We start from the raw sequence: 19,012 nt of genomic DNA, 5'->3' as shown, positions 1-19,012 counted from the left end.
ATCTTCCCAACAAATTCTACTTTGCCTATAATTTAATTAAATGATAGTCTCCTCTATTTATATAGTTATGATTTTATTAAGTTGTGTATTGACTCAATTCAACTAACTCCAAAACATAATAAAAAAGAAAGTTACTTAAGACTAAAGAGACATCATTTAATCTCTTATATTCATGTCTTCAAAACTATCCATATTTTCTCCTCTCCACAACTTATTTTCTAAATGTAAAAAGTAAAAAAGATTAATAGAAAAGTTTGAGCTTTCATTTCAATGATTAAAGCCCCAACCTGTTGACTTTTGACCTCTTCTAATGTATTTTTTTTCTTTCCCCTACTTTTGTGGTATTCTCTCAAAATTCATCCAAAAGTCTTCTGACCCTTCTTCAATGGCAATGTTAGAAAATCATAAATTTACGTATTAATTTGGTCGTCTTAATGCCAAATGAAATGATCTCCCTCAGCAGACGGCTCACCTAAGCCTTAAACTTATTTATCTTTTCATTTAATCCTTCTTACCTATTAAACATTCAATTTTCTCACCTCAATTCTTAGTCTTTATAAGTATTCCCATTCATTGATCTTTACAATTTCATGTCCAAGTTCATCGTCTATGGAGTTTTTCACATACCCCACTTCTAAATTTCTAACCAAATCATTCTAGTTTCCATTACAATCGAAATTGGGTTGATTCTCTCATCTGGGTCTTCTTCAAAACCTTCGAAACCCTTGAATTCGAGGCAGTTTCTTTACCATTTTGCAGAATTTTGAAATGGGTCCGTCGGAGGAAGATATGGTGGTGAATCAACTGCCGGAGTCTGTGAGGGAGATTTCAGGACTTCCTGAGTGTAACGGTATCTGTAAGAAGATGTATGGGGACCTGATTCGAAGAGTCAAACTATTGAGCCCTCTGTTTGAAGAATTAAGAGATGGGGAAGAAGAAGTTGAGCTGGATGTTCTTAAGGGCTTGGAGTTGCTTAAAATTGCTTTGGATTCTGCTATTGAGCTTCTTAAGTCGGTCAGCCAAGGTAGCAAGCTATTTCAGGTATTGGCTTGTTTTTCCTTTCTTCTATGCTCTTCTTAGTTTCTCTCTTTGGTTTATTGAGAATTCATCATGTTAACAAGAAATTTCTTGGCTGATCCATCTGTTTTTTCTTCTGTGTATATGTGAAATGTTTTAACATTTCGGAATCTTTGATATTCGTCTGTATTTGTTCCATTGTTTGAAGAAAGCCATGTTAATTTGAAGATCTTTTGTAGTTCCTATGATTTTTTCATTTGATCCGATATTCACTGGGAGGTGAATACTTTCTAGACTGCTATCTATTTCGACAAGTGTAATATCATCAGCTTTCAAGAAAATTCATCAGATGCTTTATGGAATTTTCCTTCTCCCTCTTTTGTTTCAGGCTTCGCAGTCGGAAAAGATTGGACTTGAGTTTCATCATATGACAGAAGATATTGAAGCAGCACTCAGCAAGCTTCCCATTGACAAGCTTGGGATCTCGGACGAGGTTCGAGAACAGGTACAGTTATTACCTGACCTCCATGAACTTTCATTGTAAATAGGATTTGTCATGTTCTCTTTGTTTGGTGTTTTTCCATGAGAACCATTTTAGTACTGAATTTTGATTAGTTGAGTTGGATGAGATATATGCTTACCAGTTGATGTCCCAACGGCTAACCGTTGATTCCGTTGGTTTCAGACTGAACTTGTTCATGCGCAATTCAAACGAGCAAAAGAGCGAGTAAATTTAGCCGATACACAATTAGACAAGGATTTAGCTATATTACAAGAAGAAAAAGATCCTGACCCTGCAGTATTGAAGAGACTTTCTGAAAAGTTGCATCTTCGAACTATAAACGAGCTGAAGAAAGAGTCACTAGCGATCCACGAGTTGGTGATCTCGAGTGATGGAGACCCTGAGGATGTTTTTGGTAAAATGTCGTCCATTTTAAAGAAGCTGAAGGATTTTGTACAATCAGAAAACCCGGAAGTTGAAATTTCTCAAGACGAAAAAACTACAACCATTAAACACAGATCTCCAGTCATCCCCGACGATTTCAGATGCCCCATATCTCTTGAATTGATGAGGGATCCAGTTATCGTTTCCACCGGGCAGGTGAACATCAAAATCGGCGGATGCAATGCAAGTTCTTTCTTATTTTTCTTATTGTTATGATGGTTATTAATAGATTGTTTTCTGACCTTTTGTAGACATATGAGAGATCTTGCATTCAGAAATGGTTGGATGCAGGGCACAAGACTTGTCCAAAATCTCAGCAAGCTTTACTACATACAGCCTTAACACCAAATTACGTTTTGAAGAGTCTAATTGCTTTGTGGTGCGAGAACAATGGTGTTGAACTGCCAAAGAAGCAAGGTAGCTGTAGAAACAAGAAAGCCGGAAACAATGTTTCAGACTGTGATCGGTCAGCCATCGATGCGTTACTAGTAAAATTGGTAAATGGATCGCCGGAACAAAAAAGATCAGCTGCAGGTGAACTCCGGTTACTAGCAAAGAGGAATTCAGATAACAGAATTTGTATTGCTGAGGCAGGAGCTATTCCGTTCCTTGTTGAACTATTATCGTCAAATGACACTAGGACCCAGGAGCATGCAGTTACAGCATTATTGAACCTTTCAATCAACGACGGTAACAAAAGAACCATTGTCGATTTACGAGCCATTCCCGCTGTCGTAGAAGTGTTGAAAAATGGCAGTATGGAGGCGAGGGAAAATGCAGCTGCAACCCTTTTCAGTTTGTCCGTAATTGACGAGAACAAGGTTGCAATTGGAGCAGCTGGGGCAATTCCTGCTCTTATTACTTTGCTTCGAGAAGGTACACCGAGAGGAAAGAAAGATGCTGCCACTGCTATTTTCAATCTATCAATCTATCAGGGAAACAAAGCTAGAGCAATAAGAGCAGGAATTGTGAATCCACTTATGGGATTTCTAAAAGATGCTGGAGGTGGAATGGTGGATGAAGCTCTAGCCATTCTAGCAATTCTTGCAACTCACCATGAAGGGAAAACAGCAATAGGGGAAGCTGAGCCGATGGCGATTCTGTTGGAATTCATCAGAACAGGCTCTCCACGAAACCGGGAGAATGCTGCTGCAGTGCTGTGGTCGCTTTGTAGTACGGATTTCGAGCAGTTGAAGTTAGCTAGAGAACATGGAGCAGAAGAGGCATTAAAGGAAGTATCTGAGAATGGCACAGAGAGAGCAAAGAGAAAAGCAGGAAGCATTTTAGAACTGTTTCAACGTTTTGATAAACCATCACCTAATCTATAAACAATTTGGAGGTTTGATTTTGTTATAATTGAGGGGTGATGGAAATGAAGTGAATGCCATCTTCACCCTTGTAAATTACAAGGCATCAAAAGTGAAGGATGCCATTATTTTTATTTATTTTTAAATATATATTACAATATATTGATTATTGTGTTTAAGATGAAGGAATTCTATTTTTGTAGTTTGAATGTTTGGTGCAGAAAGTGGAAAAAGGTCCTCCAAGATAAGATTTAATATACCCATTGTAAGCAGATTTCTTTTAGACGATAATATATAAACCAATCAACAGTTAATTTGAAGCAATCTAAAATGGAATATGAAATCATAGTAAATAGATGATTCTTTACACTGATGGGATCAAATCTGTGAGAGTATACAGCCTGCAAGAACTTGTAGAAACCAACACTCATCATTGTCAAGAACAACCAATGTTGATAATAAAAAGAAAAGAAAAGGACAGCAAACAGAACAAACTCATTTGTGAACGAAAAAGGTTCGATGTGGAAGACGATAACCGTTAAACCGCAATACTGAACAAACAAAGCTGATTTTCAGTTCTAGCAGGTCATATTGATTAAAGCTTAGGGAAAGGTGGGGTAAATTAGAATTAGCCTAACTTCTCCACAAATGTTTCGGTCAAGGAATTGCCACTAACAATCTTTGTGGTACCAACTATCAACTCGTAAGCCATTCCTTCCTGCAAGATGAGAACAATTGAAAGAGATCAGGGTGAAAGAGCCTTAAATATGTGGATATCCTTATCCGTTAGATCCAATTGAGCGTAAAACCCATCAGTATTCGACACAGCTACGACAGATATCCTTTATTCTTACCTAAAGACGGCCAAATGAAATGGGTTAGCACGTTATTTTGTTACATCCCTAGGTTTCTCTACTATTTTCCCCCTTTTTACTTCCCTTCTCTTTTATCTGTATTTTATTACCTAAAGTTATAACCGTAAGGGAAAAACATGAAATGAAGCAACATTGATTTGTTCCATTCTTCGGGTGGGGTAGGTTCAAGTAAAATTGTTGTCATTAATGAACGTGTTGGTATGAACATTGCTTGAATTAAAGTGAACGTGTTGGTATTAATTATTCATCTTAATGCAGTATAAACAGTGCAATTTAACTTTTTTTTGAAAGAAAAGTGTTCTTAATATTTCTTTATTTTGGGAATTAACCTAACCTCCAAATATATTCTAACACAGGCTAACTGTCCAACTTTATGAACCTATACCAGAAAACCGAAATTTAATAGACAAATTAATTCCATACCTGACTACTCAGAAATCGAAGAGCAGAAATCTCGGCAAATGTTACTCCTCCAATAAAAACAACGAGTACAACTGTGCGCCTTCCATCCGTCACTCTGACAAGTGGAGAGATTAATTGTCAAAGCCAAAGCAATGAGATCGTCACTTGTGCATTATCAGGAAACTACCATTGATGAAAATTTCCATCCTCGGTATTCTTTAGCACAAATAACACAATAATTGTAAAAGTCTATCAATGATATTGAAGTTCGCTTCTTCACTTTTTGGTATTCTTTTGTTATGTTTTCTGAGAATTGTGGCCGTTGAGATTAGAGAGTTATGGCCATAAAGGATTAGTCGTTTCAGTTAGGTAGCTACATGGCCAACTGTATTGGTGCTGCAGTGCTGCTGCTAGTTTTTTCCTTTTTTAAAAAAAAAAACCCAACTTTCAATGAAGGAAGACAAAAAATGCTACTGCTCTCTTTATTCTTTGGAGGGCAAAACGATGTTTGATAACATCTTGTAACATTAATCATACATCATCTTACATATTGACATAGTTTAGACTTACTTGTCATTACTGGCTGAAGCCCCTTGCAACGAATCATAGGATGAACTGCTAAGGAATCTACCCTGGATTTCAAAACCAAAATAATTATGAAGAATAGGCCAGCAAAAGAAGGAAAGAAAATTGCAAACATCACAATAGATCATAAAGACAAATTTACTGACTCTTTTTGTTTCTGAATGAGGCCCAGGTAATAACTTCAAAATTTCTTCAATAGGACGCCTGATATACCCAGGCAATGAGGTTAATTGCGCAAAATGGAGATGAATCATATCTGAAGTACAAAATTTACGTACGTACAAACAGAGATATGGTAGATACTGAGCAAAATTGAGAATGAAAACAAAAATATTTAAGGGAAAAAACATTAGCTGGGAAAGTAGGGAAAACAATTATGAAATTTATGACAATCCCAACCCGAAGAGGTACAGAAACCAAATTGAATCAGAGTTAAATATAAAATAACTAAGAATGAGATCACCAATATGGACAATGTGTCTTTTTACACGATATTCATGGTCAAAGGCAAGAATGTGGCAAATATTCAAAACTTTCACATCCCCCCCCACCCCACCCCCCCCAAAAAAAAAAAGAGAGAGCGAGAGAGGGAGAGAAAGAAAGGAGGCTGACCATCCAGATCTTACAGCTTGTTGGACAAGACGAATGCTAAGAGGTGCATATCCAGAAAAGACATATGCAATGTCCGTCGGGCTGCAACATAATATTTATAAGTCAAATTTATTGACAGCCAAGGAGGCAGACGTTTTGAAAAATCTCTCGCACAAAGATAGTACATGAGTTATACATGGTTGAAAAAAAGATCTCATGCAATTCTAAACTAGGCTCTCAGGTGTGCCAATTATAAACATGCCAACAATTGCTACACATCCAAATGAAAAAAATGGAGCCATAAACGCTAGAAACCGTAAATGAAGAGAAATTCTAATATGGAAAGAATAAGATAAAGGGAATAAACATTAACTCATAAATAATAGGATTTCAGATCTTTCCATTAAAATTTTTAAATAAATAAATAAACACTTAAAAACAGAGCTTTTAGAATCCGACATTGGTTAAATTGGAAAAAGTATTCATTCCTTTTCAATACAACTAAAACTAGCTACTTTTAAGGTAAGTGAAGGGTGCCATGAGTCTAAAAGATGGTTCTCCAACCGAGCAGGTGACTCATTAATTTAATACAAAATTATTCCAACATTGTTGAAAAGATATCACATCGTGCCAAAATACAGAACTTTAATTTTAAAAAATCATAAACAAAAATGTTGCGGCATATTGATTTGCACGTGCCTTGAGATTATTTAAGTGTCCAACTGTAAAAAAAAGGGTAAAAAGATGAAGAAGAATAATACTTCACGGTGTTTGTGTCCTCTACAACAAGTTGCAGACCACGTTTGATAGTTAGCCAGTTGCTTTTTGACTCCTGCAGGGTATAGACCATAACAATCATGATTTAAAATTATCAATGATGGTGTCTTGAGAATTTGAAAGTGAACCACAAATTTCCTCAATCTAGACAAAGAGAGCTCAACCTGTTTTTTGACTAATCCCGCTTTCTCCAAGTTATTCAATGTACCCATGTGTTCAAACCCATAGCTATGAAGTATCTCTCTCCTAAAAATCCAAAAGCTATGTAAGACACCAAGAGTATCCAAACTAATAGAAGGGCATAAAAATCTGACTAGAACAATTCTTACCTCAAGTAGTCAAAATGTCTTTTAGGTAAACCAGAATTTGTAACAGAAAGCAAGATGAGAAGACGGAGGACTTTAACAAGGGCCTCCTGCTTATGGATCAGTTCTTCAATGTATTCAAAACAACTGCAGGAAGAAACTATAACATTTTCACCAATACATAACACATAACATGCATGAGGGATAGGCTAGTAATAAGTGTATTTTCATGAAAACTATAGAACAAGCTACTTGTAACAATTTTGTCAGAGAAAGCAGAAAGCAAAGTAATATGTTGTAGTTTTCCAAAGTAAGTATTCAAAAGAAACAAAAGAGGGACAATATACAAAGGATCGTTATAAATAATTTTTAAAATAATAACTACGTTGCAAGTGTAGAATAGCTTTTAAAAAGTCAACACAAACGAACTTCAAAAGTACCATAAAGAAGAACAAACACGGATTCAATACATTGCACAGCATGCATGATAAATGGATTTTTCATTTAGACTTTAACAACTAGATTTCTGCATTTTACTTTTTAGTAGGCCATACGAGCACAAGCATAAATAAAGCCTCCATGTCCTAGATGAACATAATCAAATACAAAAAATAAAGTTTTAATATTTCTCACAAGAAGAATTATATATAAAAAAGAAGTTAAAACCAACCAGCACATGTCATGTTCAAAAACTCAAAAGTAAGTTAAGGTTAGTTTACATGTCATAGCTTTCAGCTTCAATAATTGTGTGTTCCATGTCAAGCTGCCCAAGAAAGGATGGCTTTGATGTGAACGTCGTCAAGTGTTGAGCCAGGTTAATGTGCCTCTAGAAATAAATTATGGCAAATAATAATTTTATTATCATGTAAAATGCACCTTCAAAAAGTCTTCAAAGGGAAAAAAAGAAAAAGGAAAAGGAAAACCAGAAGATACTTACTGTCATTTCTGGCAACGAATTCAGCTTTTTAACAAAGTCTTTCAACTCAGAAACTGACTGTGTCTGTATTAGACATGAACTACCAATTAGAGTTTGTTGCAAAAGCTTTTCCAATTTAATCATATGAGTCAGTTGAAATAGATGTGTGGGTTGACAATGAACAGCTTACAGTAGTTGACATCTCTGCATAGTCCTGCTTCATGTTCATAGCTTTTTGACGTAGAATCTGCAATTATGCTGAAGAAGACAATTAAGGAAGTGGAACTTCAAGAGGAGTAATAAAAATACTACATGCAAATTCAAACGAAGGAATGACAGAGAAAAGGAAGTTAACTATAATCCACTAAATAGAGTTAATAAAACTAGATCAACCTGGACAACCACTTCAAAGTTGAGATCCCTCGTCTCCTTATACAGCTTGTCACTAGAATTACAAGTAAAGAAAGAAATAAATATAAATTGAGAATTGATAATGAGATCGCTGCATCAAACTAGAATGTGACTTGGATTTAGTTTCCAAATCCTTCTGCATTCATAAATAATACGATCACTCAGCCAAATTAACACTATCTTGTTCTTGATGTCATGTTTTAGTTGTGCATTTTTTTTTAAGTATTTCTCTCTAAAAAAAAATCCTGTTTAACGAAAAACTAAGTTTGCATAGAGTAAAAAGTATTGACTTTTACAATTCATCAGAGAAGTTAGACATGTAAAGAGAATAATAAAGCTAAAAGATAGCCCAAAAATGCATAGTATATTCGTCCAGCATAAAAGAAAGAAGACCAATAAATATACAAATTAGTGAGAATCAGCTTATAATGCTTGATCTTAAGGATGGCTAAACATATCTAGCAAAGGAAGCACAAACCTTGAATTAAGTGGAACCTTGATCTTTTTTCCATCTTGTTGAGCACCCATGATCGATGAATCAAGCTCCACAGAACCATTATTCACATGCAAAAACTACAAAGCCCATAGCAGAAAACTTCAAAACAAAATTAAGTTACACGTGGAGTCCATTTGAATTATGGTGAGTAGGCTAATAAGTACTGTGAAGAGTATATAATCGAGAGTTGGTGAGATTTTGAAGCCAAAATGGGAGAAGTTACAGCAAATTAACTATCTATCTGTATAAAAATCTTCATGTCATGTTAAACAAAATCAAGTGATCATCGTCATCCAATGGGGCAAAGAAAAAAAAACACAAATGAGAAAGATAAAGAAGAAGTTCCACTCGTGCATTAGCTCACCTCATCAACCAGCCCTTCATATGTCAACTGAGAACACATGGGAGTAACCATGTCCACCTGCAAAGCAGAAATATCAAGTTCTAAATATTGAAAAGAGAGACAACGAGTTCACACCAATTTACATAGAAACCCGAGTACCGGGAGAAAAACCACGATTGTTTGTTGTTATTATTTTCTAATGAATAAAACAATAGGTACAAGGGAGAATAATAGAGTACACAATGGAATAAAAAAGGAAAAGATTTAGGAAAATAAAGAATACATTCCCATAATCTTTCCATAATTATTCTAGGATTCTAACAAGGAAAAAGCCTAGAAAAAGGAAAGAATTCCAACACTAAACAACAGGGGCAGTTGAATAGAATGGGCAAATAAATATATGAAGGAGTTCTTTGCTTTAGCATCAAGCTCCAATCTATTCTCCTTTGAAACCAATGAGCTTTTAGAACAAAGACTCAAATACAATTATTCATGTTTTGAAATGAATATAACTTTCATATCCCCAACCATAGATTACCAAAAATAATAGCATATACAAATCAAACCACGATACATAATGACATTCACAGCAGAATATGATGGAGTTTAATGAAACTTTACCTCCCTATCTATAAGAATGAGTGTATTTATCTCTGGCACAACCATCTGAAATAAAATGAATTAATCAATCCTTGCATAAATTCTTTAAAGGAAATTGAAAAGAAAGAGAGAACAGGGTGCCTTAAAGTTCAACATTTACATCATTTGAGTTAACAGGTTCCTCTGTTTGCAAATGATTTAGAATGTCAGCAACACGTACTGATGCTCTCCCTTTGGCCCTCACATTTGGTATTGCCCCAAAGGAAAACTAACATACACAGCCAAATAATTATCCCATGATTACACAGTTATTCAGGAATATGAATGAGTGAACATAGTATTTTGCAATACAAGACTTCTACTTATTATACAACAGGATTTTCCCACGTCCTAGATTTTATTCTGAAAACAAAATGCAGGAAAGATTGTACAACCTCAAGCTTGTGAATTGCTTTTGCAATATGCCAGAGTGAACTAGTATCTCCATCAACAAGGTATTCCTACCGGAAAAGGGAGAGAAAGGTTATATGTCAAGTCATGCATAAGCACAAAGAAAGAACATTCAATACCAAATAACACAATTAAATGAACTTTTTATACTTTGTTCGAACGATCAAGCTCAAATGACAGAATATCCTCATCCAATGGAATTACGTATAAAGGATACTCCCCAATAGTCAATAGGTGGTGGACCTTTTCCTCCTCCAGAACCTGCATAATTCAAATTTTAACTCCAATTATGAGAATGTGACCAAAATTTTTAACGTGGTAGATCTCAAAACTTGGACCATGACACCAATTGGCTCCCAAGTCTTACCCTCTCACAAACTACTGTACGGCGAGGGGCGAAATAAACAAAGTATTCCCTTTGAAGTCCTTTCGAAATGTCACTTTGAATATTAGAACATATGAATCGCATCAAGTCCATCTGAGCTCGAACAAGATAAACCACCTTATTACAATCAGTTTGAATTGGATCAGATGAAAGATGTCGCAATTCAGCTCCATGTTCCTGTTTCGCACCAGCACCAACAATTCCTCAAACGATTGAAAGCGGCAATTGAGATGAATAATTAAATTCCCACCAGAACGATAAAACAGACTTAACTGAGTAAGAACACAAATCAATTCACAAGATTCAAAATGAATAGCCAAATACATATAGGAAAATGAGATAGTCTCATGAATTCTTCCAGTATCCGATCTCCACCGTCCACCGGTAAAAACAACCCTTAAGTGAAAAGAAGAGAGTACCTTAAGTACAGACGTTTGGATGATTAAGGATAGAGAACCTCCCAGCTTAGGATCAACGACTAAACACTTCCTTCCTCGAATCTAAACAACAACATCAAAATTGAAAGCAAATTTTGACGAATTAACTCCTCGAAATCTAATTTTCAATGTTACACTAAACGTGCACACTGTGTTAAACAATCATTAAGCTCCAATATAATTTAGTTTTTAATTCCTGTAACATATTCTAGGTAACCAAACAGATAGAAGAAAGGAACTCACATTTTTCAGGATGTTAATGAGCTCCTTCTGAGATTGTTCCCTGAAAATTTGACCATAAATACTTAAGGAAATGGATTGAAAGGAATTAACACTGAATCACTATGAAGCGATGATCAGAAAAAGAACCTGAGCGCTCGGAGATTCAGAGGAGCATTATCCAAATTCGGAATCTGCGCCATCGAAGCCGAAGAATTTTCTTTTCTTCTTTATTTCAATTCGAGTCTTTGTTAATAGAGAGAATTTTCCTTTTCCTCGCTGGAAGAAGATGGCGGGTCGACCTCCGTTGCATCCGTAGTTTTTTTCTCATCGGCGCCGTCGCGTTGGTTTTATTATTTTCTAGACTGTTTTTTTTTAGAAATATTGAAATATTTTGATTAGAGAGAAAAAATAATTTTTAAAAAAGAAATTAAAGGTTGTTTTTATTTAAAACTTTTTTTTTTATGAAATTTGTTTAGAATAAGCTTTGTGTGTTTAGAAATAAGTTTACCATTACAAAGCATTCCATTTTTCAAAATTAGACTAAACCCACCACACAAATTTTGTTTTGCTTATGAGCAATTATTCCGATTTTAGTTTTTGGTTTTTTAAAAATTGTTTATTTTCTTAGTTCTTCGATAATTATTTGTCAATTTTAAAAAAAAAATTAAATTGTTTTTTAAACGAATAAATTTTGAAATGAATGTAATGTTAATAAATTTAATTTTTGAAAAAAGAAATGTTACCAAATGACAATTTTCAATTTTTGACCTTAATCATTTTCTCCTAAACTCTATTTTACCATCTTCACATATCTCTTGAATTGATACTTCGAATTTTTCTTTTTTAAAACTTGATTTTGTTTTTAATTAACAAAATGAAGAGTAATAATTTATTAACTGTTTTGTTACTCTCTGATTGAAACAAAGAAAGTTAAAAAAGATTTTAAATATGTTATGCTTTAGAAAGAGCAATGTTTGAAGCAAATATTGGGTTTGAAAGATGGGACTAAGAAAAAAATTAGGAATATAGATTTTCAATATTTATTATTTAATAGGAATTAAGAAACTACAAATGTCAAAATCAATGATTTATGTACAAAATTCTTCCATGTTTTAGATAGGAAATTTGTTTATTGAAAAACTTAATTTGTTATTTCTTTTAATAAGATAACAAATAGGTAAGTTAATTTGAAATCGCATCACTTTATTTTTAAAGAAAACCAAAACAACTAATCAGACTTACTTTTACTTCTTTATTGTTTTTAAAATTTTCACACACAACTTATCATATAGGATAATACATAGTTGAGTAAAATCCAAGACAAGTCCAGATTGGATTTAAGACAAAAAGAAGAATGATTTTCAAAAGAAAGAATAGCAAAAGGAACAAAGGGGGCAGAAGGTGTTTGAGAATTCTCCAAATCTGCAGCTTTCTAGGTTTAGTGCTTCCCTATGATGGCCCTTCTGATGTAGCACCGGTCTGCATAAAACATAAGGTGTTTTTAATAGTAGGGCCATTCAAAGTATAACCGTAGAGATGATAATAACCAACTCGAAAGAAACTTGGCAGGATGCTCTAAATCATTTGGACTAGATCAGCTTCATGAAATGGACAGCCATACCAGATTTATAGAATTGAGCAACTCAGACGAATCTATTTCTCAAAGCAATTGAAGTTGGTAGCTTAGGATTAGTTTAGGGGATCAAACAGAGAGGATTAGTTTCATTCGGATGAACGAAACAATGAGTTCTTCCTTACCATCGCTTCATGGTCTCCCATGATCTCTTCTATTAACTCTTCTACTGGTTTGTTAGCAGCGTTGGGAACAAGAGCAGCAAATACAGCTGGTTCAAGTCCTGCACCAAAATAAAATGAGAAGAGAGGTTGAAGGAAATTTATCAAAAAGGACATCTTCCAAGTGATACGCCCCCAATTATAAAAGTATATACACGTAAGTGTGGGAAGAAGAGTGGAGTCTGGACCAATTACTTAAGATAAATGTCGTGGGCCTGACAAGTAGAATTGAGGCTAGGTCTATCACTAAGTTCAGAGTTAATTTCTGATATAACTCTTGTAGCAAGTACTGAGAGGGAGAGGAAGAGATTCATCAGACTTCTTTGATTTTGGCGTTGTGATCATAAATATTTTGTTGATGATTGTCTAATGATGAATGGATTATAACTATTTCATTCATGATTATCCAATGATGGTAGATCATTGTGTTTGCACAATGACAATATGGGAGAGTACAAGAAATTTGCAAACTTTTAATATACTCTTGGATTTTGGAAGATTCTAACTTGTTAAAATGAAAAAAGGTCTTTCAGTACCAGTTTCTGGAAAAGCGTCTATGAACATCATCATTTCATCTCCGCTTAGACCAGATAAGAAACAGATTCGTGGCAATGATCTGGCAATCTGAAGAAATAATATACAGAATGAGTACCATGATGATAATTTATAGTTTATATCGATATGTTGCAGCATTAAATTAGCAAAGGAAACACTATGTGACAAGTTTAAGATCAGGAGTGCTTTGCACACCATTGCTAATTTTCTTCAATTTTTTTTTTTCTTTTTTTGGTGTTAACCATGTCATCGCTTCAGTTGCATGATCAACAGCATGTCAGGCGATGTTATATGCATACTTTTTAGGCCTTCATAAATTATAATATAACATTGAGATTGTTGCCGACATCCCTCCTCCGATAAAAAATAGAGGAATAATCACGCTGGAAACGCAATTTAGTAAATTTAAAATTTAGGAAAGGTAAAGTTCAGAATGCAGACTCAAATTTGCGAGGGTTTCCAAGAAATATGTTCTCCTACATTACATTAAAGTATCCTTCTTATGAGAAGAAGGCAATCCGGCAAGCACATAATAACTCTAAACGAGCCAAATATTAGGAAATTCAGAATTCGACCTTCACTTTTGCCAAAACTGGTTGGTTTGTATGAACTGCTTCCCACAGGGATCGAGTGATCATATCTTCAGTACAAAGAATAACCTACAATAACAAAAACTGTTCTGCAGATTATTGATGTAGGTCTTTTGGTGCCACAAATTAGTAGAGATGATTACGTATACATGCAATTATAAGACAACGTCCATGGTAGAGCCTCTTAATTTTCGACAATTAGTTTTGCAATGCATTAAACAGGAATCTCATATCTTCTTCTACTACACTAACCAACATCACCCTTTCATCTTATCTAAAGAACATAATGCGAGGGGAAATGCGCTACCTGCATGAATTCACCGTCCAAATCCTTCAAAAGCTCTTGAATCTGTAATCAAAATGTAGGCAAAAAATTAATGAGTCAGGAACAGTTTTCGATATTAGCATTCAAAAGCTAAGGATTAGCAAGAAGCCTAGGAATTCTGGGGTGTTCCGTGTGACTACATACAAGAACTTCAAATGAAATTTCTGAATGTTTCTTCATCATAAAATAACGTGAAGCCTCAGACAGAGAGAAAGCCAATATTTACAAATAGTAACCCTCTCAAACCTCAACCAACCATACAGTTAAAAATTACATTTAAAACGAATCGGCTAGCGAATGTTGTAATAATTTGTAGGTGAGCCAAACAACACAGACTAATTAGTTTACAGAATCGCCCCCCTTAACAAGTTTGCTATCCCTTGAAAAAGTAAAAATTCAATAATCCACCAATGACATTCATTTTCTATTTGGATAAAACATTGTACTTCAACTTCTTTAAATTTGCTAGAGTTGAACTGCAGAGAAGGGGGGAAACCTCAAAGCTTACCTTCACTGCCTCGTCCAGCTCAAAGCCCAGCAAGAGCAACGCCTGTAATAATGAACAGTCTGTATCTTAAACTACTTTCCCTTACTCCTTAAAGAAAAAGGAAAGGAAATAGTTTGAAGACATAACTTCATACTCTAAGAGAAGCAAAAAAGAAAAACAACCCTATAAGGCAAACAAAGCCCACAATGAAAATTTAGAAGAAGGTGCTGATATTCAATACAGTTCCATGATCAAATTGAGTTCGAAATCTTGAACAGTAACAAACATCAATAAATAAATAAAAAATTCACTGAACAGGGAGCAACAAAAAGACATACCATGCCTCCCTTCAAGAAAAGAACACCCAAGTGAAAAAAATTGCAACAATTATGCTGAAACTAACCAGAACTTACAGGTGGACCATATCTGGGATCATCAGCATTCAAGGGAACAAACTTCGCATCCTCCATTAACTCATTGGAAGCCCCTGCAGAATTGAAATTAACAGTACCATATCAAGGAAAGAATACGAGACGATGAATAGAACAACCAAGTGATTCAAGGGACAATCAGTTCCAGGTTTGCAATTTCTAATCGGAAAGACGCGAATTCCACTTCCTCCATGAGAGAAATACTTAGAACCAGCAAGAATCAAAACGAATAACGATAATCCAAGACGAACATCAGCTCTCGATAACCACCTGAATAAATTCCAAATTTGAGAATCGACAAAGACCAACAGTGAACAAACCTTCAGAAGATGCTTTGAAAGTTCGTCGGACCTTTAACTTGAGGGGATTACACGTAGAGGAAGCGGATAGAGGTGAAATTTTGGAAGAAGCGCCATTGATGAAATGAAATAAGCTTGTCCGAAGGGTGCGGGAGTTCAAAAATGGATAGGGAGAGAAGGTTAGAGATGAAGCCATTGGCTCCGTAGTTCGTGTCTTATCCCCAACGTCGCGCTGTTGAATCAATATTACTAGTTATAGTTTGATATAGTCTTGTTTCGTATAAATAACATAATGTATAATATATAAATTAATTGTTCAAATCATCCACACCAAAATTTGGCAATTTGATTGATTTTTGCTCCAAATTGAACACATTTTAAATTTGGACGGTCAAATTTAAATTCTTCCCAAAATTACATAACAAGTAATTGTAAAACTAATTAAAAGAACACTCATTGCTAATTAAAAAAATATATACTTTAGCCATTAGTGAAAGTAGTTCTATAAAATAAAGTCCATGGATTAAAGAAAAACACTTGCAAATGGAATTACATATCCCCTAGAATAGTATAGAAAGAAAAACCATATCCCAAAATTAAATCTAAGCCTGAGTGACGACGGCCGAAACCATGGTATTAATGCCACACATACCATGGCCGCGGCAGAGCCGATAGTAACCATGTTCACCCCACCGTTCTCCCCAAGAATTTTTTATAACCCAGTACGGCAATTTCCTGAACCGAAGAATCGAGAACCCTTCGTCGCCGTACCCGACCATAAGCACGCCGTGGTTAACGAATCTCTTCCCGCAGATCAACGGACAGGATACACCGCCGATGTATGTCTGCATGAACACGGCATTAAGGCCGACGGCAAGCGGGCCGCTGCGGACCAGATGAGCAGCAATCTGGTTTTCGTCGATGGGGATGGTGGTGAAATTGGAAACCTTTACTGCGATTTTATCGGATTGGAAATTGCATTGGCCGCTGCGGCCGGTGTAAGGGTATGAAGATTCTTCCTCGAGTCCGCCGGATTGGATTAGGTATTTGTAGGCGTTGGTCATTAGGCCGCCGTTGCAGCCGTTGTTGCAGGCGGTTTTGTCCGTTGGATCGCACTGGGGAATGGAAGAGAAATGAAAGGTTCAGAATTGGAGAAGGAAATGGGGGAAGCGGAAGAAATAAGGGTATTGAGTACTGACCGTGTGATCGCAATCGACGAGCTGTTGTTCGCTGAGGTTGAGGAGGTTTCCGGTGGCTATGAAATTGGCGCCTTCGACTGCTCCACATGTGCTGAATGCCCAGCATGATCCGCACGTGCCCTGTCACTCCCAAACGATTAATCATAATCATAAACAAATCCTAATTTAAATAATACTAAGCTTAATTAAGAACTAAGTTAAACCTTTAATTAAGTAACACTATCCAAATTTACCTGCATCTTAACCTCGGTAACAGCTCCCTTATCCCGCCAATCAAACCTCTCCGGCAATCCCTTCACCTCCTCCGCCGTCACCTCCACTGCTTGATTCATCTCCGGCAACCCTTCTCCACCTGCGCCGCCTCTCACTCCCATAAACATCCGCTCAAACTCTTCCTCCGACAAGTCCGAGAACTGCGTAACGCCGTGCACGGCGGTCGGGTCCAACGCCTGATGCTCCGCTGCCCTGATCAAATTCTTAACAAAAATCCCAAAGCGATGCAAATACTCCTTCCTAGTCGGATAGCTCTTCCCGTACTTCTCCATGAACATAACGAACTTCCTCTCGCTCCCCGCCGGGAGATTGTTGAAAATCTCCCCATCGGTGACCTGGCGTAGAAACTCAGGGTCACGGCGGAGGGCGGTGGCTGAGGGAATAGCGGAAATTAGCAATGCGAGGCTAATTGCGCATGCTAGTAGGAGGGTTACCGCCGTTGCCATTTTGTTTTTGCTTCGAGTCCGAGTTTTGCCGGTTGGCAAAGGAGCTTTTCTAGCTTTGTCTTCGTGGCGGTTTACAGAATCATATAACTGCACAATTACCATTATGTCCATCCATTAAAAAGAACTCTTTTTTAATAATTATTTTTCATATTTTATCTATAAACGTAAAAAATAGAAGTTTTTGCAAGTAATATGGAATGAGGATTGAGTATTTTTTTTTCCTAAATATGATAAATCATGGTAAATTAAACTTTACAAAATACATATAAATTATGTTTATTATTATGTTGTTCCTTCAAAGGAATCGGAGCTTTGTGGGGATTGGTAAACCGACATAGGGGTGTAATAGTAAATGTGGTTTGAAAGATACGTGGTGACTTACATAGGTGTCTTCTTAAATAAGCGACACGTGGAAGCCATGTGTGAGTCGTGGCATTTGCCTCTTCGTCTACGTTTGACAGAGAAGTCAGAATATTGACCTCTAAACGACGACGTACTCTTTACCTCTCTTTTGTTGTTTGTTATTTATTCTTTAGACCTCACGATAACGTTGTCACATCCAATTTAGTCCTTTCTGTAATTTAAAATTTGTTAATTTTAGTCTACTTTTCGTCCAAACTTTATTATCGACTTGTTTGAAAAATGCACGTTATTTTACAATAAAGTTTGAAAACATATTCACATGTATCTTTTTCTTTTTTTATGAAATATAGTGTCAATTTTGGAGGACTAAATTAAATATTTATTTAAAATTCATGGTTTAAATTTAGCCAATTGAAATTATATGCTATAATTGGACAAACTTTAAACTATACAACGATCAAAATGATACTTTAATCTTATAATGTTACTATTTGGCTAAACTGCAAAAATTCATTGTCAAACACAAATATGGGTATATTTTCATACTATCTCAACCATTTTAGTTAACGTTTTGATTCACCCACCCCGTGTATTTAGGAGTTAGCATGATTGACCCAAAAATCGAATCAATTTATCAAATCGAAGATGGTCAATCAGAAACAAGTAGAGATTCAGTTGGTGACAGTTTGAGAAGATTTCAAACCAACAACATTTTTTAAAAGCTTCAAATGATTTAATTTAAACCAACCTATTGACCGGCCAATGATCGTTTTGTACTCCTTCATGCTCGTAATCGGTTTAAACATTTACTAAACTAATCATAGCTGATATGAACATTTACTGAAGTGACTAATCAACCCATAATCGACTTGGTAAGAAAATCGATTCCAACCAAATTATGTTCACCCCCAATGTATTGCAAAAATATAAAGTAGGTTGGTCCTTGAATTTCAATCATAAAACTTTGAATTTCAAGTGTTAAAATTTAACTTTTAAATGTGTATAATTTATAACATTCTTATATTTAATACATATCTACGTCCACTCGAAAAAAGCCCTAATCTTCACTTTAGATGTGTTCGAGACATTTGATCTAATTTTTACTTAGGAAAAACTCAAATCATGAGCACTAGAGGGCTTACCATCCGTATGACAAAGTAAAATCCACAACTTAGATGGATATAT

General features: G+C 35.6%; 4 protein-coding genes across 8 annotated transcripts; 1 reads left to right on the top strand and 3 right to left on the bottom strand.

Annotated features, from left to right (window-relative positions):
* Positions 1-397: 397 nt before the first annotated feature.
* On the top strand, positions 398-3,455 carry LOC101221065 (U-box domain-containing protein 14). Its single transcript, XM_004142354.3, has 4 exons — positions 398-1,041; positions 1,406-1,522; positions 1,703-2,119; positions 2,215-3,455. Exons 1-4 carry the CDS (start codon positions 769-771, stop codon positions 3,289-3,291), a joined length of 1,884 nt encoding a protein of 627 aa, XP_004142402.1. The 5' UTR covers positions 398-768; the 3' UTR covers positions 3,292-3,455.
* Positions 3,456-3,596: 141 nt separating this feature from the next.
* LOC101218306 (vacuolar protein-sorting-associated protein 33 homolog) lies at positions 3,597-11,440 on the bottom strand. Of its 5 annotated transcripts, none has more exons than XM_031885564.1 (22): positions 11,213-11,438; positions 11,087-11,126; positions 10,826-10,906; positions 10,389-10,583; positions 10,172-10,282; positions 10,006-10,071; positions 9,726-9,839; positions 9,593-9,637; positions 8,993-9,049; positions 8,611-8,705; positions 8,115-8,166; positions 7,912-7,968; positions 7,743-7,805; positions 7,525-7,631; positions 6,830-6,952; positions 6,665-6,746; positions 6,485-6,555; positions 5,745-5,825; positions 5,279-5,336; positions 5,118-5,179; positions 4,569-4,662; positions 3,597-3,988 (listed from the first exon to the last, which is right to left on the bottom strand). In XM_031885564.1, the coding sequence occupies exons 1-22, from the start codon at positions 11,263-11,265 to the stop codon at positions 3,899-3,901; spliced, it is 1,797 nt and encodes a 598-aa protein (XP_031741424.1). In that variant the 5' UTR covers positions 11,266-11,438; the 3' UTR covers positions 3,597-3,898. The 5 variants fall into 5 exon arrangements, with proteins under 5 accessions (XP_031741424.1, XP_004142391.1, XP_031741423.1 ...); XM_004142343.3 differs by having other exon boundaries at positions 9,732-9,839; positions 11,213-11,437; XM_031885563.1 differs by having other exon boundaries at positions 5,118-5,336; positions 11,213-11,440.
* Positions 11,441-12,271: 831 nt separating this feature from the next.
* Positions 12,272-15,803, bottom strand: LOC101205440. The gene is made up of 8 exons (XM_004142375.2): positions 15,568-15,803; positions 15,230-15,303; positions 14,838-14,879; positions 14,312-14,353; positions 13,990-14,073; positions 13,396-13,483; positions 12,824-12,921; positions 12,272-12,544 (listed from the first exon to the last, which is right to left on the bottom strand). Exons 1-8 carry the CDS (start codon positions 15,740-15,742, stop codon positions 12,515-12,517), a joined length of 633 nt encoding a protein of 210 aa, XP_004142423.1. The 5' UTR covers positions 15,743-15,803; the 3' UTR covers positions 12,272-12,514.
* Positions 15,804-16,002: 199 nt separating this feature from the next.
* LOC101203809 (probable cysteine protease RD19D) lies at positions 16,003-17,581 on the bottom strand. The gene is made up of 3 exons (XM_004142449.3): positions 16,979-17,581; positions 16,746-16,865; positions 16,003-16,661 (listed from the first exon to the last, which is right to left on the bottom strand). The coding sequence occupies exons 1-3, from the start codon at positions 17,573-17,575 to the stop codon at positions 16,149-16,151; spliced, it is 1,230 nt and encodes a 409-aa protein (XP_004142497.3). The 5' UTR covers positions 17,576-17,581; the 3' UTR covers positions 16,003-16,148.
* Positions 17,582-19,012: the final 1,431 nt, after the last annotated feature.

Source organism: Cucumis sativus, chromosome 5, assembly GCF_000004075.3.
Source record: "Cucumis sativus cultivar 9930 chromosome 5, Cucumber_9930_V3, whole genome shotgun sequence".
Classification (NCBI taxonomy): domain Eukaryota; kingdom Viridiplantae; phylum Streptophyta; class Magnoliopsida; order Cucurbitales; family Cucurbitaceae; genus Cucumis; species Cucumis sativus.
This window is presented reverse-complemented; position numbering and strand designations above follow the sequence as displayed.